This window comes from Tiliqua scincoides, chromosome 2 (assembly GCF_035046505.1).
Source record: "Tiliqua scincoides isolate rTilSci1 chromosome 2, rTilSci1.hap2, whole genome shotgun sequence".
NCBI classification, from domain to species: Eukaryota; Metazoa; Chordata; class Lepidosauria; order Squamata; family Scincidae; genus Tiliqua; species Tiliqua scincoides.
The window spans coordinates 88,631,097-88,654,354 of NC_089822.1; the positions used below are offsets into that span (position 1 = coordinate 88,631,097).

Genomic DNA, 23,258 nt, shown 5'->3' on the forward strand with positions numbered 1-23,258 from the left:
TTGAATTGGCAGTAGAAGAAGCAAATGGGTTTGAACCTACACAATCAAGGTGGCTTGCACATAGGACCCAGGCCACTTGGGGGTGTTCTCAGGTTGTTTAGAAAGTAGTGGGTTGCTATCCAAGTCATTGCTAAGAAAGTGGCTGCAAAAGGTACCATGTGAAAATGACACATATTGGGGGAACAGCACTTAGTCTTCAGCCTTTCCATTCACTGCAAATCTTTGCAGGCCACCGTTTGCTTTATATACTTTTGTCAGACCATCTTAACATTCTCTTCATATGTTTCTTACAGTATGAGATGTTCAGACTAAATCAGATTAAGCGGTAGGGGTAGGAATGGCAGTCTCTATGTCTATCTATGCTTATATTAACATATTGCATCCTCAAATGCAACTAACTCAGAAAATTATACTTTTGGCAGGAGACCAGGCAAATAGGCATCAGCAAGCCAGGTAAAAAAGGCATTTTTAATCATACCTGTAGCAGGAGTAGAATTGCTCATGGTAAAAGGTCCGTAAGTGATCCCAGAAGAAAGAAGCTCATCAGATCCACGCTGAAAAATAAGTCAAAATAGTCAAATGTTAACACACGTGGCTCACTTTGATATCTACAAAATGTATCAACTTTTTTGACAGGTACCAAGATGGACTGCTCAATTGGCAATTTTAGTCAGAGTACAAAGTTGTATTTTAAAGAAATGTTTATCATGGCTTGAAAACCACCACTGAGGTTTATCATTACGTGGCTGTTAAACAAGTTTGTTCTCCCCTGAAGTAGAATAAAGATAAAGACTTGCTGCTTTTCTGCAGCCGTGAATGAGGTGGGTGGGGCAGCATGAAACATGGTGGGGGGAGGTGGGAGAAAAGGTTGGCTGGGCAGGTAGAGATGCTGCATCTCATCATGGAGCTCTTTCCATGTGCAACCTCGCCCCAAGGACTACATTTCCCAGTGTACCCCTTGCCCTGGGCATCCTGGGATTGGTTAAGCCTGCTTGGGAAGGAAGGAGCCAGCCTGCTCCTAGTGGGGGGCGGGGTGTCCAAATGCCCCAGCCTGCATCCCTCCGTCTTGCCTGGGGGGAACAGGGGTGGCATCTGCATGTTGGGTGTATGTATGTGAGTAGCCCCCATCTACTTTGGGGTGAGTTGTAATCTTGCTGTATGTGGCTGCAATCCTTTCCACACTTTCCTGGGAGTAAGTCCCATTGACTCAAATGGGGCTTACTTCTGAGTAGACCTACATAGGTTTGGGGTCTGTGTCACCTTAACCAAAGATCCTCACCCTTCTTTTTCCTCCACCTTCAAAAAAGAAAAAAAAGCCGCACTTGATGGCTCTGTCTCCAAAAATTGATTAAAAATAAAAATCCCCATTCCTTTTTAGCCATTCCCCTTTTTCCTCCTGCCTCCTTGGGGGGGGGGGGGTACTCTGTTGGCTGCTATTGTAAGACAAAAGGCACAATCCTAGCTAGGTCTACTCAGAAGTAAGTCCTATTGTGTTCAATGGAACTTACTCCCAGGAAAGTGGGGTTAGGATTCCAGCCAAACAGTCTCTAGGTCTCAGTTTGCAATTAGCAGATACACACAAAACAAAGTCTTCCCCTCCTGCAAATTCATCATTTCCCCCCTCCCTTTCCAAAACCCTCCAGGTGTGCTGCTAACAAACTCAGGGCACAAGCCTAACCAGGTCTACTCAGAAGTAAGTCCTATTTTGTTCAGTGGGGCTTACTCTCAGGTAAGTGTGGTTAGGATTACAGCCTCAGTGTGCTGGCAGCCTTGTTTCTAGTGTATAATTATAACACCTTCATCCCCATTTTGGGGGTAACTGAGGTGAGGTGTTGTAATGGGGAGCCATGGCCAATGGCTACAAGGATCAGGGGAGGCGCGAGCCGCAAAAGTTCGGGAATGTACCTTAGATGTACACTTGGTACCCGAAATTTGCACATTCAAATTACTGGTCACATCGCCACTTTTGCACAGGTGCAATCATTGTTGTGGTGATTCTGTGCAACTGCAACAGTACTGAGCTGGTTGTTTTGACTTCTGGACAAACCTCTAGAATGGCACTGGCAAGTAATTTGGGACTTTGTACTGGAAATTCAATAAACTGAGCAACAGAGTTTATTACTAACAAACAAGATACAGTGACATGATCTTCTGTCTACTACAGTTTCTTCAATTCCTCGCCAATCTTCCAAAAACTTGGAATTCCTCTACTCCTAATCCAAAGGAACAGTTCTGGACAACTATGCAGCTGTACACTTGTTGATAAAAGGTGCACTTCTCAAACTTCTTTTTTAAATTGAAAACGTACTTCTATCACCAGCACTTCCAAAAGACATGAAGCATTCAAAATGTGGAAAGACACTAACCGTTTTAGCCAGCTGTAAAACTAGAACACATTACAACTGAAAATAGAACCCATCAATATTGCCGTAAACAAGAGGAAGTTTTAATTAAAGGGTAGAAGGTCTGATCTAGAGGGTAGAGCTGTTAAGCCGAAGGACTGATCTAGAGGGTAGAGCTGTTAAGCCGAAGACAACACTTGAACGTCACCAGTTCAAGAACACCAGAACCTTCCATGTACTTCAAAGCTGAACCTCAAAGACAGAACTTTTATTTATTATAAAAACCCCTTAGGGCTTTAGAGAAAGCCTGCCCATGTAAACCACCTCGAATAAAGCCAAAGGAGCAATCCAACAGCCAGAAAGGCAGTATATAAAATACCTGTATTATCTCAAACATTCTTCTCTGCATACTAGATAATGTCACTATTATCCAGAAACAGAATGAACAATATAAAAGCCTACAAACATCTGTTTATCTGAGCCGCCAGGGGATAAGAATATATCTCATGAGCAACAATTCTTTTTAAAGTTGCTTCAAAATACGGAAAACCACCAGGATCTGTCTCTAAAGTAACTTTACAGCACTATGGACTCTCAACAAATCCTAATGTCTTAAACTTGATTGATACACTGAACTGATGTATCATCACAGCTGGCTTCAGGTACCAGGGCTCTCAATGAACTACCTGAGCGGATACTGAGGAAGTTGCTCTGCCATCACCACACAAAGGCTATGAATAAGGTGTAACTTGACAGCTGCCCAACAATGACTCCCTACACCGTCCCAATGTATCCTCACACATGTTAATAAATGAATCAGTTGAAACACTGAATAGCCTTGAAAAATACCACCTCATGTTTTTCTGATCAGAATTGGTTTCTGAATGATTAGTGGCTTCCAATACTAACTTACATTATTTCATCTATGAATTTCAGAAAAGTTAACATAAGAGCTCCACTGGATCAGGCCAAGGCCCATGTAGTCCAGCCTCCTGTATTTCACAGTGCCCCACCAAATGCTTCAGGGAGCACAAAGACAGCAAGACAAAACTTGCATCTGGCACTCTGAGGTAGACTACTACCTCTAAAACCAGGAGCTTGCACATACTTATCATGACTTGTAACCCATGATGAACTTTTCCTCCAGAAATTTGTCCAATTCCCTCTTAAAGACATCTAGGCAAGATGCCATCACCACAGGTTGGAATAAGCATCTCTACTATTTCACAATTTCTTTTGCTTCCTCCAACATCCTATCAGGATCTCTGGAATGCTGGTGTGCTACACCTGCTTTCACTAGATCATCTTCTTAGTGCAGTATACTCTATTCAGCAGTTCTCAAACTCTCAGAGAGTTTGAGAGAGAGAGAGTTTGAGAACCAGTAAATGCTTGCAGGAGAGGGGAGGGGGCAGCAACATGATAACTGCTATCACACTGCTGCCAGGTGACAAAGGGGATTTTCAGCTCACCTGGAGGTCACTATAGCTCTCTGGAAGTTTCAGAGAGCCTGAGACCCCCTCCGCAAACCGCCCCATGCCTCCAAAGCACTGTAACAAGCAAAAAAAACCACACGCCACCACTTCTGGTTTCCTTTGAGAAACGCTAAGTAGTTGGGGGGCACGCTTTTTACAGTATTTTGGAGGCATGGGAAGGGCTGCAGAGGGGGTCTCAGGCTCCCCAAACATGCCAGAGAGCCATAGCAATCCCAGGAAAGTTTAAAAAACCCTTTCCTACCCACCAGCAGCACAATCAGGTAGCTGCTGATGTCCTGACCACTCCCCTTAAGTGGGAATAGCTTTCTTCCATTTTCCCACAGTCGCAACCTAGCAGTTTGGAGAACCACTGTTCTATCTGAACACTTTAACAGCAAATACAATTTTAAAAATGACGACATTGAATAAGAAACACAGCACAGCTCATGTGAAACCCTAGCCTGCAGTTCCCAAACTGTGCGAAATGGCACCCTGTGAGAAGCTGCAGCAGTATTATAAATTTAGGGGAAACAGCTAGAAACAGGTTAAGTATTTATTTTGGCCTGGAGTGGTCAAGAAAAAATTACTGACACACTAAGGGCTCCATGAACTGAGAAAGTATAGGAACCTCTGCCCTAGACAATAGCTCCAATCAGTATAGAAAATATTGACCAGTGGGCCAAAAATTCAAGCCACTTCTTTTGATGATTTGGAAATGGGAAACATCAGCTAAGGGCACACTCCTAATCAATTTTCCAGCACCCAGGTAAGGGCAATGCAACTTTGAGGTAAGGAAACAAACATTGCCTTACCTTGAGGAAGCCTCCGTGACTGCCCCCCCCCCAACTGCAGGATGCAGCACATGCCCCACCGGCACAGTTACACCAGTGCTGGAATGTTGGGTGGGATTTTGCCCTAAGTATTTTAAAAATCTTGCTTTAGTCATTTTGCCCATCGTTCGAAACAATTTATAAGAGATTGCTTCCATTGGAAAAGATGCTTTGGAACACCACCTCCACTCATTTTTTCCTCCAGATCTTTACATAGGTATACCCCACATAAACAGCCCCATTCAGTAAGCATACATCTTGTTCAGTCTTGCTATGCCAAAATGGTGTAATGAGATGTGAGCAAATGCAGAACTGCCTTAAGCCACAAGTGTCATTTTATAGCTCAATTGTTTCCCTTCCCCAATGCCAAGAATTGCTTTGTTCCATAATGCTTTATCCCTTCCCATGGCTACGAGGCATCAAAACTCTAACTGAAGAAGCTGACTTGAGAAGCTTTTAAAGCTTTTCTATGCAATAACTTTAAAGTATGCCAAGCTGCCTGAAAATAAATCTATCTCTGAACTTTTGTCTGAAGTGTTTGATAATTTGGGAAGCAAAGCAAAATATTCAGTTTTTAAATAATCACATTTCATTATAATTATACTGGCCAACGAATTTTTACAAACATCATGCCCCTAAGATTAGTCATTTCTTATATACTGAGGTATTGAACATGAATATGACAATGAAAATGCAAAATTGGCTATGTTTTGGGAGAGATCCATAACAGATAGTTCCATAGATGTATACTGATAAATGCCTTTCACTTTCACTGCTACATGTTTGAGAACTAGTCTACTTCTTTCCCACTATGTACACAATATATTGTATATCTTCTAAACTAGAGCCAATCGACAGATTGCATTGTCATTTTGTGTTCAGCACATTGAAATTAGTAAAGATTCACTATTTTCATTTCAGAGGCAAATTGTGCGCTGTCCAATGTTATTTGCTATACTGGGAACAATGATTGTGAATCTCACAGATACAAAGATGGTTTAAAAGAAAGTATCAAGACAATGACTATATGTGAGCTAATGTATGTCATTTGCCGAATCGGTTTCTTCATGTAATTGCATGAGAAAAGTTTTACAGAAATATGAACTTACACCACACCACCACCACTATTCTTTGCAAGCAGAAATGCCTTGTGCTCACACAATGGAATCTTTAGATCTAAGCAAGACTTTCAGTCCAAGCCTAACCCACTTTCCAGCACTGATGCAGTTGCAGTGTAGCCCCAAGTAACAAATACTCCTTTACCTTGAGGCCTCCATGACTGCCCACCACCACCACAGAATGCAGCACACCACCTTGGCACAGCTGCATCAGCACTGGAAAATGGGTTGTTAGTCTTAGCATCTACCATAACAAACCCCCCATTAACTTGTGACCAAGTAAAAAGGGAGATTTGCTCAAAAAACTAGTTATGTAACAACTAGTAAGTAATTTCAACTAGTTATGTAACAGCTCAAAAAACTAGTTATGTGACAACTAGTAAGTAATTTCAGCAATACTATTCTCAGGTAGACATGAGTGAAACACATGGCAGTTTAGATGAACCGCTGAAGGAAAGACTATCAGTCATGCAAGAAAGAGAACATTAACATAAATATTAGTCTGCTGTTCAAAAAAGGGCACATGTGCACACATACACATGCCCCTTTCCAGAAAACAGGCAGAAAGGTAAAAGTTTTAGGCCCTGCAAACCAAAACGGTGCACACCAATACAGGTGTGAAAGCACCATATAATCCTGTTTAACTCTGCATGTCATGAAGAAAATCAGCAAAAGGATTCATGTCACTAAGTGTGCAAATTCTTCTGTTGTAACTACTCAAAGTAGCAATGATGACTATGTTCTGGCTACCGAGGATACCAAAGTTGTATAACAAAAAAGACTTAACACACTATCTGTCAATCTGTGCTGCTCTCATTTTTACCGAGTAAACGTGCATAAAGGTGAGATGCTCAAGTGATATTTGGTTTGACACATTACACTTACTACAGAACCGATCTTACATAATCTCTGCTCTTACCTCCTTAATATTTTAAGAGCTCTGGTTTTGTATAATGCAGTAAAGTGTATGTTGTCACATTTTATGTTACAGAGGAATAAACAAAACATTCTTTGCTGAGAAGCTAATATGGAATAAATTAGGAGATAGTGAATGGACAGTTTCACAGTGTAGTGAATCCATCTAGCTCAGAAGGTACAGAGAACACACTTGTTCTGACAATATGCTCCAGGTGGACTGATAGTACACACAGCTGGGACATCATTCAAGGACAGTCTTGAAAGTAAGAATCCAGTCTCAACTTGTTGCAGATGGGAGTAATCTTCAAAATTCAGCCTCAATAGAATGACAGTACCAAGGAAAGGCCCAGAGTGGTCATTGTTGAGTCACATATTAGCATCAACATACAGGTTGTGTCTCATTATCCACTAGGGTTCTGTTCCAGAACTCCTAGTGGATAAAAAAAAATATGTGGATAAAAAACAGTGGAAAAATAGATTTAAAGACCCACTTCAGGTTTCTTGCCCATCCATTGCCCCTAATAAGGTTGTGTCTTGACAGTCACAGGGGTTTGACTCTGGAACTCCCTGCTGATACCATAAAATGTGTTAAATAAAAGCAATTTTTTAAAAAATTAAAAAGTGCATCCCTTCACAATGGTGGTTTAAAAACAGCGTTTCTTATTGTTGTAGAGAGGCAGTCTGCAATTAGGAATGGCTTGCCTTTGCCTGGCTCAGTTGAATGGAATGATCGCTTGCATGACTGTCTCTCTACAACATTAAGAAAAACAAGTTTTTTAAAAACTGCAATTTTAAAGAGATGCTTTTTTTCCCTTTCTCCAGGCATCAGCACATTCCTTCTCATTTGCAGTGGCCATTCACGTTGAGTCAAATCCACATATAAAAAACAAGATTGGACCTATACTTACCCACTGCCAAAGATTTCATAAAGTATGTTATAGACCTCAAATCAAATTGATGGGGTTTTGGATTACATTTAGTTTAAGGAGCAAGACAACTTGCTCTGTACAATCATTAACATTTTAATTGCAATCTCATACTAGAGAAAGTCAGATAATTCACAAAATTAAATACTAACACCACAACTTGGGTATGAGTAAATTTATAAATGACTGCCAAAAATATTTACACACATACACAAAAAAAGAATGAATCAACTGTGAGTTTCGAATTCAATTCCAAGGACAGCAACAAACTTGTTCTTGCTTTTAAGCAATGGAATACCAAGATTTACCATTATGCCATAGTAACTGGATATCAAAATCTTATTTGACTGAACCTATCCATTTAGGCAGACTCATCTCAGAAGTCCATTCAGAAAACTCTGAAAGTGTTTAAAGATCTGTTTCGGCTAGCCTTTGGGACTTGGGGATTAAGTAAGGGAAGCCTACTATGTTCTCCTAAAATGGTGCATGCTTTTCTTGCGCATCCACCAGTCTTCAGTATGGGATAGATTGTAGATTCTGTAGTAAATGATTCTGCTGGCCCAAAGACCATTCTACCAACTAGCCATTCCAGACCCTTGTATATCATACGGCAACTTGAACTCTAGGCTCAAACTATACACAAATTATTCATCCATAAAAGAATTCTCTGGTACACAGATAACTGCTTAATACAGGTGAGGCCTCAGTATCTGCAGTGGATACATTCTCGGACACCCTCCCCCGATACAGAAAATCACAGATCAGCAAATCCACAATTTTTGGCCCCTTAAGCCCTTCAAAGGGGACTAGTCCCTTCAGAGGGTTTCCTGAAGCCCAAAGGGGCCAGGTGTATCTTTCTGCAGCCTCTGTGAGCTTCGGAATGGCTCCTAGAGCCGAAATAAGCAACTTCTGGTTTCATGAGGGAAACTGGAAGTAATAGCTTTTATGCCTTTTAAGGAATTCACAGGCCTGAGGAAGCCCCCTCCCTTAGAATGCCTTAAAAGGCATAAACTTCCCTCAGAAAACCAGAAGTCACATTTTTTCAGCTCTAGGAGCCATTCTGAAGCCCACAGACACACAAGGCCTCTGTCGGCTTCAGAAAGCCCCACAGAGGGGACCAGATTTAGTAACCTTTGAAGGGCTCATGTGGGACTGAGTCTGGTTCAACATGTTGAGTTGGGGGACTTGCATTAACTCAGATATGCGAATGTAAAATCCACAGATAAATAGGCTCCACCTGTTAATTACTAAAGGAAAACAAACGCTCTATAGCCTGACTGCTGTGAAACCCCTTCTTTTAAACAAGGGCAAACACTTTCTGATTTCAGATGTACTAGTCATATAAGATTTTTAAAAACCTTAAGCTGTAGGCATGCTCTCAAACAATCTAAGACAGATGTATTCAATTCCACAGTTCCACCAAAGGCATACACGTTCTACTTAAAAATTGTGAAACAAAGCGGCTAAAGGCAGGGAGAACAATTCAATATCTAATATCCTTCATTAATTTTATTAAAACTCATCTCCACATTAAGGCAGAATCAGAACTACTCCTGGGGTGTTTGCTACAGTTGCTTTACCCAAAAACAGTTCATTTCAGTGAAGAGTCTCATAGTGCCTTTTTATTTAATCACCTATTTTTAAAAACAGTTTCTAATTCATAAGTAGACATATGAATTACTCATGCTAATCAGTTGGCTTATACATTGGAACTGAGATAATCTACAGGTATGGCCTTCTTCCCCAAACCTGCCCAGAAGTGTTTTGTTTGCCTGTGACTTTGACAGAATGACAGTTCCAACATTTATGCACCGTAGTCACTCGCCTATAAGTCGATCTCACAGATAAGACAAGGGCAGATTTTGAGCCCAAAATCATGGAATTTGCTATGACCCTCGGATAAGTCGGGGGTTTAACTTAGGGAGGTGTCTGACTATAATTTTGTCTGATTTTACCCAAGGCGAGATCCTGAAAAATAACTTCCCAGTAATTGTTACCTAGGAACTGTACAGTCACTAATTTATTAAAAACACAGTATATATACATAGTATGTATACATCTATACATACATACACACACTATTTTTAATACTGTTTTTGCTATACATAGTATGTATACATAGTATAGCAAAAACAGTATTAAAAATAGTCTCTAACTATGATCTCTCTCATAGATCATAAGATACTTTATTCACTAATTTTTTAAATTGTTCTCTCAACAACCATTTGTAAACACTATCAGAGTAAGGCCACAATCCCATCCACACTTTCCTGGGAGTAAGCCTCATTGACTTTAATGGGACTTACTTCTGAGTAGACAAGCCTAGGATTGGGCTCTAAGTACACTGGAAACAGCATACCATTAATGAAATCCTCCTTTAAAGTGCCTGGTGCCTTAAGCCAAAGGCTCTGCACAGAACACACAACAGGGAGTGTGCAATTCAGTTCACAGTAGAGAGACAAGCAATAAGGAGTGACTGAGCAAGTGCAGCTGCACATAGTTGCACCTGGTTTACTTGGAAGTAGACCCTCTGTGGAGGAAGGGCAGCAGCACCTCCAGGCCTCCTGTGGAGGTCCAGGCAGGGGGATACTGCAGAAGCAAGCATGCTCTCCTAAAAGCTTACGTAAGCAGCTGTTGCAAGTGCTTCCTAGCTCCTGCCAGCATGCAGCTAAGATCTCTGCCTAAAATACCTGTTGCTGCAGAATAATTCTACTTTAAATTCTACTCTCTGCTTTTCCTGTGTTTTGCATCTTTGCAAGGTCTCCAGGACTCTTCCAGTGAAAAGGACACACACACAGGGAGATTGCTTCTCTCTCTCTCTCTCTCACAGATGCTCCCCCCCACATACACAAATGCAGGGACTTTCCCCCTCCTGTCCAACTTCATTGGTGAGGATAGGGGGAAATGAGGTTAGCAAGGAGGTTTGCAAAATATTTTGCAAAGGAGAGAGGTGGAGAGGAAAGCAAGAGGGGGAAATAGACTGGGAGCCCAATCCTAGGCATGCCTACTCAGAAGCAAGTCCTTTAATAGTCAGTGGGGCTTACTCCCATGAAAGTGAGGCTAGGATTGTAGCCTTAACTGTTTTAAGTGCTCTCTCTCACTCACACACACACTCACACACACAAACTTTTCTTTTATAAAAGTTAACTCTTCCTCTCCCCCCCAGTACAACTTCATCAGTGGTGAATGAATATGGGGAGAGGGGCTAGCAAGCCTCAGCTTCGCAACAGAGAGTTTAAAGTTTGGATTCAATAGGGGGAGGGGGCAAAAGCAAGAAGAGGAGATGGACTTAACCCTTTCAATGGCTTGAGAAACAAAGGTACAGCCTTCTGCAAGCTGCCCCCCTCTCTCTTTAAAAAGATCACTCTCCCCCCTTCCCCACCCTGTCCAACTTCATCTGTGGGGAGATGGGAAGGGGGTTAGCAGGTTGGGCTTTCCAATGGAGTGCTTGAAGTTTAAATACAGTAGGAAGGGGGGAAGGGGGAACAAGAAGGAAAGAGGAGATGGACTCAGCTGTTTCAAATGAGTGCTTCTCCCTCCTCAGATGCCCCCTCCCACACACAGCTCATTGTCTCCTGCTCTGTCTTGGGTGCCACTCCAGAGATGCCTTCCCATGGGCACTGGTGCTGAGCAAGGGGGGCTGCTGATGGCTTCGGTGGCAATTGCCCTGCCCTGCACTTGGAGCTTCTGCAGCTGGGCCACAGCCTGAAGGAGCAGTGGAGCACACCGGCACCACACCCAAAGGCAGCTGCAAACACTCAGCAGCAGCCCCAGCCTGCACAGCCTCCTCTCAGCAGAAGATCATTTGCTCCCTCGCTCTCTCCCTCCCTCCCACAATAGTGATTGACTGGCTCACTCACCTCCCCCCCCCCACCCTCACTGCTTGCCTGCCCCGGAGATAAGGCAGGGCAATGATTCAGGCTGCTTTTCTGGGAAGAAATTTTTTGCCTTATAGGCAAGTATCTATGGTATATAAAATCATGTACAAATCATCAAGATTTGTTCAGAATGCAAGTGAGCACACCTTCCAAGTTCTTGCTTACTACCTTTTCCAACAAGCATAACTGTGAAAGATTATAAAGAGCAAAGCACACACAGGTACAAGAACACACCTACCTGACCAACAACAATTTGGGGCTAATTCAAGGTGGTTATCTCCACTAGATTCTGTATCATTTTAACTGCCATCAAGACTTCTAACCATTAGAACTCTTTTTTAGAGTGACAATGTGACATATGCATGCAAGTTTTGCTATCACTTAAATAGATCCCATTTCCACCATAGTCTGTGTGGTATAGCATTTTTAATCTAAAGGCCTGTTCAACTTTCACTTTCATGTCACTTTCAGCCTAACCCAACTCATGGGACTACTGTGCAATTACAGCACTACTTTAAAGGGTAAAATATTAATCTAAACATAAATCAGAGATAAAAGTTACAAGGCAAAACAGTCTTAAGAGACAAGTAATGTTGACAGGGGATAGAATCTGTGGTAGCTAAGTATTGTGGATGAGTTGATCTTACATTAAAAATTCTACTTTACAATGCCAAATTTACTAAACAAGATAGTACATTTCACCAACCAAACCAAACCATTCCACACTGATTCGACAAGTTGATAGCAATCTCCCTAGAAACAGGACTGTTATAGAGAGAGCAGCTGTTTCACTCTTGCTTCCTCACTGGCAGTTAGCAGCAGCTAGTTCCATTGTCTCATGTATCAATTATTGAAGTTCCCTGCTAGATCAGGAACATGATACAGTGGGCCTAACAAAAGGCACACAAGATTGTAATTAAAGAGCTAGTGGAAAGGATGTTTATAATTGAAGGAACTGCTTCAATATCTATATAAGAATTCCAGAGAAGAAAAGCAACATACTTGAAACTCAAGACTCTTACCAAAATAATGTTGAAGATCTTAGAATTCTCTTTTCACCAAGTTGAAAGGATAGGAGAAAATGTTTTCAATTAGTCCATGGCCTGATTTGTCATAGAAATGGATTTACAGAATATGCACAAAAGCAAGCATTTGTATTTACAAGGTTCTCAGACCATTTCTACCCACATTTTTGAAGAGGAGGGGGTTATCAGCCTTCCCTATAAGATGTATGGCCATGTAATGGAAGCACTATGCAGCTGAAGAAGCTTGCTGTACACCCACAAGAGGGCAGCACAGTGGCAGGTGCAGAGATTCATGGCCAGAAGCTGTGAACCTGGGGTTTGGCCGGGGTAAATCATATAGGTTGGTGGTTCCCAAACTTCTTAGAATCACTTTTTAAAACCCATGTGGGATTTGCAACCATGTGTTCACTCCACTTCAGTGGTTTCTTTGCGGAAAAAGCTACGCTAGTCCCTCCTCATGCACTGTCAATCATCTTTCAGCAGACTTCCTGGATCTGCAGGTATCCCAGGAGTACTTACCAGCCCAAAAGGGCTGGGGTAGGGTTTCACCACCTGATGGCTTGCGCTTCTGAGAGCAATAAACATCTTGCCATTGGCAGCAGGATTTGTGTGCTTTGTTTACTGTAACAGGTGCATAAAGGTTGGGCCACTCAGATGGGAGCAAGATGTTAACCACTTCTTGGGGCTTGCCTCCAACCAAGTAGGCATAGTATTGTGTCCCAAAGCATGTGGAAACCGTCACCCAATTAACCACCCCATACCTCTTCACACTCAGAAAACATTCACTGTGTTCAATTTAATCTAATTAAACCAATTACAAGCTTAATTCTCAAACAAAAATCAAAGTGAACAACTGCATTGTTCAAAATGAACATTAGTTTGAATCCTACAGTAACATAACCATCTCTACTCCACAATAACTACCATTCACCCTTTCCCAACTAAGTTTGCTTTACTGGCTCCCAAGTCTGATGCATGTGAACTCACTACTTACAATCATGTTCAAACCTTTATCTACAAGTACAATGATGACATTTTCATCCAGGACTATCTCCTTTTGAACAAATCTATTTTATCAGATGAGTCAATCTTACTAGTGTGATCCCTACAGACACTGAAATTACAATGCTACTCTGAATAACAAATATCTCTATTATTACATAGGATAGATACACAAGATTCTTCAGGAACGGACACAACATTCATGATTAAGTTGTATCACACAAAGTGGGGAACGAATGCTGGAAGGGTAAAGCAAAAAAAATTAGAGGTGTATTATTGTCATAAGAAGTGGCTTTGCAGAATAAAGTAACATTTAATGTCATAAAAGTTATGCTTAACATTAGGATGAGCCGTCTTGCAAAGATTAGGCAGCCAGAATAAGCCTAGGACAATAATTCATGATGACACACATAGGCAAAGCTGTGTAAGTACACAAATGGGGTATACAGCTGGTCTTCTGTATCCAAAGCAGATCCATTCCCGGACTGCCCAATGGACACCGATAAACACAGATAATGGAATCTAAAGACAGGGCCTCAGGGACATCCCAGATGTGATCAGAAGCAACTCCCTGCTGCATCTGGGAGGTGTTCCAAAGTCTCCAAAAGGCACTTCCAGTTTTCAGCCACAGCCAGAAGTGCCTTTCTGAAGCCTCCAGAGGTTCAGAGAGGTAATTATAAGCCCCTCCCCCTTGTACCTCAAAAACCTCCGGGGCATGAATAGAAGACCCTTCCAATCATGTCTGGCAGGTTCTTCAAACATGGAATCACCCACATTGTGTCACTCACGCAGGTGCTGAACCCAAGGATGAGGAGGTCCACTGTATACGGTATATTATATTAAGAATACTTATATACCACTTTCCAACAAAGTACTTCACAAAGCTGTTTACATAGAAATAAATCAATAAATAGTTCCCTGTGGCCAAAGGGTTCATACTCTTAAAAAATACAGAAGACACCAACAACAGCCACTGGGAAAGATGCCATGCTGGGGTGATGAGGGACAGTCGTTCCCTGCCCCATGCTAGGTAGCTGCAAATATTTTTTGACTCAAAGAATTGAGTTTCTATTTGTGTTTCTGACTCACCTGAAATGGCACAAAAAAGTTCCCAAAACAGATGGAGCAATATATTCAAGATTCTACTTACAGAAAAACAACTGCTCAAAGGTTTTCCAACTTTATTTAGAAGTTTTAAAAATCTATTTAGGTTTTCAACTTTAAAATGGAGCACTTTCTGTTAACATTCAGTTAGGGTCCCAGTGTAACTTTAGGGCCTGCATGTTACTCTTCAGTTTAGCAAGAATTTTGCTTGGTTTAAGGAAGAAACTCCTTCTAGTACACAAAACAAAGGTAATGAAATGGGCATTGGGGGGCCCTCTGGAGCCTCAAAGGACAACATCATTCATCTACCCAACAATAAGTAGTTTCAATTACTGCTGTACTACTGTACAGTAAACCAACAGATTTGGTCCATTGTTGGTTGGAATGTTGCTAAGTGATGCACACCTGTATATTGGTAAAGTGGTAAATCCATATGCAATCAACTGACTAAACCAGTGTTTCTCAAGCAATGTTATGGGTACCACCAGTGGAACTTGCAGTGGTGTCTGGTGGTACTCACGGGATCCCTGCCACTCAGCAGTGATACCAGGAATGCAACAAAACCAACAGTGGTAGGAGGCTCGGTTCAGTGGGCAGAGCTCCAAAGCATGCTTCCTTGCACTCAAAAAAGTCCTCCTATCCACTCTGAGCCTCTTATTGTAGAATAAGAATAAAATGTAGAATGTAGAATAAAATGTGTTTGTCGCATTGCATCTGGCCTTTCAAGTCAGGAATAATTGGCAGTGATGTTACTTCTGGTGATACAGCTGAGGACAAACATTGAGAAACACTGAACTAAACAGAGATGGAGAACAAGTTTGTCTCTACCAACGACAAACTCTTACCCTAGAAAAGAGGGGGTCCTCAGAATATACTGCCCCACAGATATACGAGAGGGGAACAATGACTTGGCATGTGCAACACTCCAGAGTTCAAACAAACCCTGGATACTGGGATGCAATGCTGACTAGAAAGTTGATCATGGAGCCTAGTAATTAACCTGCTTTACTCTTGGGAGAGTTGTTGCAGACTTCAACAGCCATCTTACAATTACTGCCCCACCTCCATGCACAGCTGCTGAGCAAAGTGACCTGGACACATGCACTGCCACCATCAGAATACATGTGTCACACGGAGGCTGAAGCAGCAGCATAGGGAGGACGAGTCTATGAAGGCAGCCACAGCTTGCCAGTAATGGCATGTGTGCTGCTGCTCTCTGTCTCAATCTCCCCACTTCTTAAATGAATGTGGTGCTCAATGATAGAAAGGATGTTTGTTTCTTTTGCAACTCTCTCAATGTTTCCTCCCCCCATTCTATTCATGTATGTCTTTAAATGAATGCCTCCCTCAATCTTCCCCTCACCCAGGCCTAGTTCTCTCCCTCTTCCTTCTCCCAACTACTTCCCCCAACTCTGCTACCTGTTCCTTCAGTGACCTTTGTCAATCTCACACAGCTCATTTAATCTCCTGCCCTGGACATCTATCTATTCTACATGCATCTCAATGAGCTGCTCTTTTGTCTGTCCCCCAACTGTCCACTCCAGTAACTACTCTCAGACACTCTTTCCTCCTCTAGCCACCTCTTACCTACAGGCTAAGATGCAATTCTGTGCATTTCTACTCAGAAATAAGCCTCATTAAGTTCAATGGGGCTTATTCCCAGCTAAGTGCATATGATTGCAGTCCCAGTCTTCTCCTTGCCCTTCTGCTAAGACACTCTGCCCATTGTGCAAAATGTTCCAACTTTGAACAGGTTCACTACACAATTAAGTACCAGGCACAAAGTCAACCAAAGCAGGGAATACAGTAGATATCAGCAGCCTATGGCCCATGGGCCAGATCTGGCCCACCACCAGAAAGAATCGTCTGGCCCTGTGTGAGCAAGTGAACAGTGAGTGAGCTGGAGGAGATGGTGCAAAACCTCCCACAGCCACACAAAGGAAGGAATCAAGTATGGACTGACGGCCTGCACCTCTATCCACTTCTAACAGTGGCCCAGAAGCAACTGACAGCAGCCCAGTTTTCACACCACCACAGAGGGTCGTGCACTGCTAGAATACAAGTTCTGGCAGCACAAGGCCCAGACAGGATTGGGTTGTAACACTGGGGCACTATGATAATTTCCACTGAAGGGACATCTATGGGTTATAACAATCACAGTCCTGAAAAGCAGTATAAGATTCAAAATCCCGGACAGGAGGTCTGGTCTAGAGGGTAGAGCCTCTGTTAGCCAGAAGATAAGATCTGAAGGTCGCCAGTTTGAGGCCACCGGCAGCTCCGTGAAAGGCAAGACCTTGTGAGTTATTCCACCTGCTCTTTGGTGTGAGCAAAGAAGCGTCTTGGCTGCCCTTCAAGTGAGAGGTGAAGGAGCTGCTTGTCAGCGTGGGTGGCAACCGGGGGCCAGAAGTGATACCAGACCACGAAAGATCCATCTGAAATGCTGTTCGGTTCCTGAAAGATAGAACCTTTCTGTTATTGTAAAAATCCCCTCAGGGATTTAGAGATAGCCTGCCTATGTGAACCGCCTTGAATAAACATCGGAGCAATCCAATGACCAGAAAGGCGGTATATAGAACCAGTATTATTATTATCTTGCACAGCAACTCAGGATGATACAGTAGATCTCTTTGGTGATGGTCAACACAGCATCTGTTGCAGAACTACAGTTTACACAATGTACATTTCACCAGTCACATACATACAGTGCTACTGTTTGCAAAGTCTGAATATCGCAGACCACTGAAGGGCTTCAGCCATACTGAAGTTCAAACACTACTACAACTTATTATAAACTCAACCTTTAAAATGCCATTTGTAATTTTTTATTTCAAATTTTATTTTATTAATGCAGGGTTGAGATGCAACATTCCACACTGAATTACTTTTAAGAGTTGAATTTTCAGACATAGCATTTAGGTAATTAAGACCTGAAGAGGACAAAGTGGAGACTCAAACACCACTCTAGCATTTTGTGATGACTTTTCTTTAACAACTTTTGGTTCCTTTCAAAAAAAATGCAATTTTAATCTTTCAATCTAACACTGAATCAAAACTATTGTGAACCTGCAAGGAGCATTATGATTCACTGAATAGGGGGAAAAAACTGGCTTGAAATGGAGTAACATTGCAAGAGAACAAAAATGTGTATGAACATCAATGATCCAGAAATTAAGGGGGGGGGGTAACAAGTGCATATGAAGGACAGAAAAAGATGCCTACCTTTAAACCGACTGCTATAAGATCTGTAACAACACTGTGTGAAAAAATGGAGAAAATGGAAGAGTTAGAAAGGTAGTTATTGCACAAGCAGTGGTAAATAAAGCTAAAGGAAAAAAATCAGAAGAATGTAATGAGTAATGGAGTGTTTTGAAAAAGAAACGTGACAGTTTAGTAACACACAGTATGAGAAAAGAGAAGTTTAGTTAGATCAGGTAGTACAGAACTCTGCACAAATCATTAAAATGCTTTGGTTTATACACATTGATTAGACTCTTGTACGACAAGTCATTTTTTACCCTTCATCTGCCACACAAAATTGGATGAAAGTTTTACCATTAAAAATCAAACCTTTGTTCAACAGAATCCAAACAAGTGAGGTACATCAGCAAATTCTGGATTGCTTTTTGCATTTTATTGCATAAGACTATGCATTATGATATTGTCTCCTTAAGAATAATCAAAATCAATGCAGAGATGAGTAGTACCTTACTTCTCCTGTACTTCTTTCCAAACCCTGGCTATTGATAAGCTTGCCACCAACACCTTAAAGAGGTGCTTCCTCAACAGAAACAGCAAAAACCACGCAAGCAGAGAGGATTCTTCATGCAGAATATTCTCAAACCGATTAGGGCCATTAATGCTCAAGAAGAACATATATTCCTGTCCAATTCTACAGTAACATTTCATTAAGAACCAAGGGTATGTTAAACTGAAACAGAATTACTAAAAAAAGTTACTAAATACAGAAGTGTCCAAGATGAATTTAACAGCCAGTTACTCCTGCTCACTTCCTTCAATCAACTGTATTCCTTAACTTCAGCGCAAAGACCTCACATGAACAGTTTTTCCTACAGATGTGCCTCAGTACTGATGATGCAACAGCTACAATACAATTAATCATTTCAAGTCTAGTTTTAAGAAATGTGCTTGCTGTGTTACATTTAAGCATTTAGGATCAACCTATTTTGCATTTCTTTTGAAGATCAAGTGTCCCACTATACCAGTTTCTCTCAACATTTGTTCTCCATTGTACCACTTCGCATGGTCCACTATTTGAAGTACCACTGGAAGTAATTGGCAATGGCATCATTGCCACTTCTGGGTTGGGAGGCCAGATATGACTGGACAAATGGTAGGAGAGGCTCAGGATGGACAGGAGGGTTTTCTTGAATGTAGAGAAGTATGCTATGGAGCCTCCTACCACTGTTGCATCATGTTCTGGTCCCACTGCTGGGCAGCAGGTGTCCAGGGATCCCATAAGTACTACTGTATTGGAATCACAGATGATCTGGCAAGGAGATAGAATGTGGTGTCTGCAGTGGCCCCTTTAAGAGTTAAGGCCTGGGCTTTCAGCAAAGGGTGTGCTGCACAGCTGCAGCCACTAGAGGCAATGAGGTCCCATGGGATATAAGGAGCACCTGAGGCAGGAAGGGTTTGTGGGAAGCAGAAGCAGCAAAGCTTGAGGAAGAACAGATTAGAATAATGGACTGAGGAATTGATGGCTAATGGACTGCTAGAACTGCTGATGTGTGAATGGACTTTGGAAGCTGCTGGAGCAGAAACTACTGGAGACACAAAGACTGGTGTTTGGCTGCTGTGCCCAAGACCTGCTGAGGACCAAGGGGCTGCTGTAGTGATGGGAGGCTGCTGGCAGGAAGGAGGACTTCTGTAGGTTAAACAGGCAAGCTACCCTGGTGGTGGGGTCCAGCAATACTGTAGGACAGAACCAGGGTCATTTTTTGAAGAAAGAAGGGGAGCTAATTAGCTAAAACTGGCCATAATTCTCCAGGCAGAGCTTGGACTTCGAATCTGGCAGAACTACCAGACACCACTTCAAGTACCACTGGTTGAGAAACACTACACTATACTTCCCCCCCCCTCATGTTCTCTCCTTCCCTTACAGGTAGGAGTCTTTTTTGTGATATTCTTTCCAAGATTTCTTGATTAAAATACCAAATTGTGGTGTTTTTTCCAAATTTTTATTTGGAATTGTAAAAATTGCACAATAAGCATTTCAAATGTGAACTCTGTATCATTTTAGGCCATTACCAAACATATAGCCATTGGTTTTCCAAACATCTCCAAAGTGCCATACTATAGAGATGAGCATAATTTTTTTTGTAACCACAATATATCCCCTTTGCATACCAGAATGGTATCAAATGCGCAAAAATGTCACAGGAAGTGATCAGGTCAAGGTGCAGTACAATATAGAGAAAAATAAAATCAGAGAAGGGTTTTCCAAGCTTCTCAAAAGCACAGAAGCACACAAACTCCAGAAAAGGCATTTACAGAGGGGAGATCCAGATCCAAGCACATTCACCTGATCACAGATCACATACAGATCACAGTTTAGAACTCAATTGCCTCACCTCCAGATTACAATACAGTGCTAGTAACCCTACTTGGACATCCCCCCCCCCCCTGCCACACATGCACACACTTTCTAGCAGATACTTTTACTTAGCTGGCTCGCTAATGAAAACATTTCAGGGGTTTGCTGCCTTAGAGAAAACTACTTACAGATTCCTCAAAAATAAGCTTCCCTATCCCTTATAATGCCTTTTAAAGGCATAAAAACCTCACTTCCGGTTTTGCCAAAAAGCAGAAGTGGCTTTTTTCAACCTAAACAGTCATCCTGAGACCTGCAGCCCTGAAGTGGCTTCTGGGGCCTCCTACTGATAACACCAAGGTATGTTTTTATGCATTTTTTCACACTGAGTAACAGGCTTCAGAGAATGTAAACCCATTGTTAAACAATGCATACTTTGTTCTTAGTGCACAGCTAATAATCTCAGAGCCATATGTGGTAGTCCTGTGGAGATGAACAAATGCGAGGCCAAGATAGCATGCAAGATCAAACTACAAATGTTTATATACACCACTATTCAAGGTATGCCATGATTTGTGAAGAACCAGGAAAAACAATTGCTTTGTGAGAGAAACAGTCTTCAAACACAAATACGACAAAACAAGACTATTACTTTATAGAACAACTCAATCAGTTAAGCAACAAATATCCAAAGTTAGATAATACAATGTACAGGGCCTGAGCAAAGTAGTAACAGATGTAACACTGCCTGTGGCACTACAACATCTTTTGTGATAGTCTTTTTACACAAGCATCTTAATGGGTAAGGATGGACATGCTAGGAGGACAAACAAGGAAATATACTTTTAAAAATTGCTTTGCGTGAATCAATGGAAGACACCCAAAAGAAAAGCAACGCTTTAATATAGAATAGCTGCAATACACATTAGCTTAGGGTGTGTGTGCATATAATATTAATATAAATATATAAATATAGTGTCCTAACTATAATTAGCAAAAAGTCAGTATACATTACAATAACCATATTTAGCACCAAAACTGGAAAGGCAAAACGCAGGTGTAAGCTGACAGATGGAGTACATAACAGTGAAAGGTGTTCCAGTAGTCTAACCATGGTTAGGAGAAGAATTTTGCCATCATAAATTTGATTTTTTTTTTTTTGGCATATAGCAGTGTAACGGTTGAGAGGACAACCTGCCCCCCAAGCACCAGCTAAGGATTAAAGAAGAAAGAAGAAAGGGGAAGAACTGTATATGTGCTAATGCGCTACAGTAGGACAAACAGGAGAATATCTCCAGTAAGGATGGCAGAAAGAAATAAGGTCATATGTATCATAGGCATTCAGACCCACACATCATACGCATTCACTAGAAAAATCCTGATTTCAAGAATCACCAGGACAGTAAGATCACTTAACCCATTTTTGCTGGACCCACAGGTGCACACATTTGGTCCCTGTTGCATATACAGGTTGAGTCTTATTCCAGAGGGTTCCAAACTCACTAAACTCACTCACTAAACTTGCACTAAAGTAAATCAATTTAAAAACAAAGTCCCCTTGCTCTGTGATTTAAAAACAGCTGACCTTTGTGATGTTAAGACAGAGTCATCAGGCAGAAAGTTCATCAATCAGTCTCTCTCCAGGTTAGCCAGCTACCCCTCCCTTCTGTCAGAGCAAAGTGATCTTTCTTTCATATGCTCAGTGGGAAGGGACAGGTTGCTTTGCCTTGGAGTGCAGCCTGGAGAGAGAATGAGGAGTCAAATCCATGTATAATTGTGCCAAATATATAATGTGAATCGTGCTTATATATAATCATGTTTATAATCATGTCAAGTCAAATCCATGTATAAAAAATCAGTGTGTAACAAGGTTGGACCTGTATGCAACATTGGGCAGAAATGGCTCAACTACAGTGGCAAAACTAATGCACACATCAGCTTCAAGTCACCACTAATAATGGGGGAAAGCAACATCTACCGAAGAGTGCATGTACAACTACAACTATACCTTGGACTCTACAGGACCCCTTTCATCTGTACAACCTAGTACTTCATAATACAAGAAATTGATTAAAAGACAACAAGAGACTCTCTGAATTCAAGAAATTAAAACAAAACTGCATTTTAGCACTTATGGGTTATATCCAATAATTCCTTAATCATCTAAGAAATGTGTTTATAGCACACAGATGTCAGAGGAAATTCAGAAAACACTTCAATTATGCACTCAATACTGGTGCTACAATAATCTTTTTAGCACCATAATAAAAGGGTTAATGATTCTGGTACTACCATAACACAAAGTATTTTGTATCCTGTGATAGCTATATTGACTCATCACCATCTGCGTGACTACACATCATGCTTTATAATGCATACCACCTATATTATTTGAATAGAAAAAAGTTTGCAACTTGTGCAATTGTGTGCATGTCTCACTACATCTGGCTCCTTGATGTTAGTGCTGCCATCTGTCTTAAAAGATTATCTCCTTACCCACTGAAAAATTCACCATGCATCCTATTCCTAAATATTAATTTAGAACAGTGTTCTTCAATCTTGGGGTTGGGACCCTAATGGGGTCGTGAAGCCTCAGTTGTGGGGTCACAGCAACTTATGGGAATAGAACAGTTTGAAGATCACTGGACTAGGGCACCACCAAGTAAAGGAAGAGACAACTGATGTACCCCTTTAGGTGCCAAGAGATTGTGCCTCAGCCCTGCTCAGGTTCTTAGCAATTGCTTTCACTAGTGCCAGGCTCCATGGTAACTTTTTCTGCTCTCTCTAATAAGAATATTTTGTTATAGTGAACAGTACTGGGGGGGCAGAATGAGGGCAGGTGGTGGGCAGATAGGGTCCTGGGAGAGGGCAGGGACCCTTTAGGTCCCTGACCTAAAGGGAGGATATAACTCTAAAAACAAAGTACAGAATTTTTGTTGTGAACAATGCAACATAATTTTTATGCCATTCTTCTTGATAAATCTGCCATTTCTTAAACATTGCAATGCAGACACTAGAATATTAAGGTTTTAGCATGTAGATTTGATAGTTAATTGGCTAAAGGCAAAATTTTGTCAGCCCTACTATTTAGA

At 41.5% G+C, this 23,258-nt stretch overlaps 1 protein-coding gene across 2 annotated transcripts in view; it reads right to left on the bottom strand.

Annotated features, from left to right (window-relative positions):
- The window catches only part of PTBP3 (polypyrimidine tract binding protein 3), a 59,218-nt gene that overhangs the window by 29,155 nt on the left and 6,805 nt on the right, over positions 1–23,258 (bottom strand). Inside the window, exons 1-2 of one of the 2 annotated variants that reach the window (XM_066614110.1) lie at positions 17,835–17,847; positions 479–554 (exon numbers count right to left, since the gene is read on the bottom strand). In XM_066614110.1, coding sequence (XP_066470207.1) covers positions 479–503 — 25 coding nt within the window. In that variant the 5' untranslated portion in view covers positions 504–554; positions 17,835–17,847. Of the gene's footprint in view, positions 1–478; positions 555–17,834; positions 17,848–23,258 lie in introns of those variants that run through there. The other variant, XM_066614108.1, reaches the window with a different exon arrangement.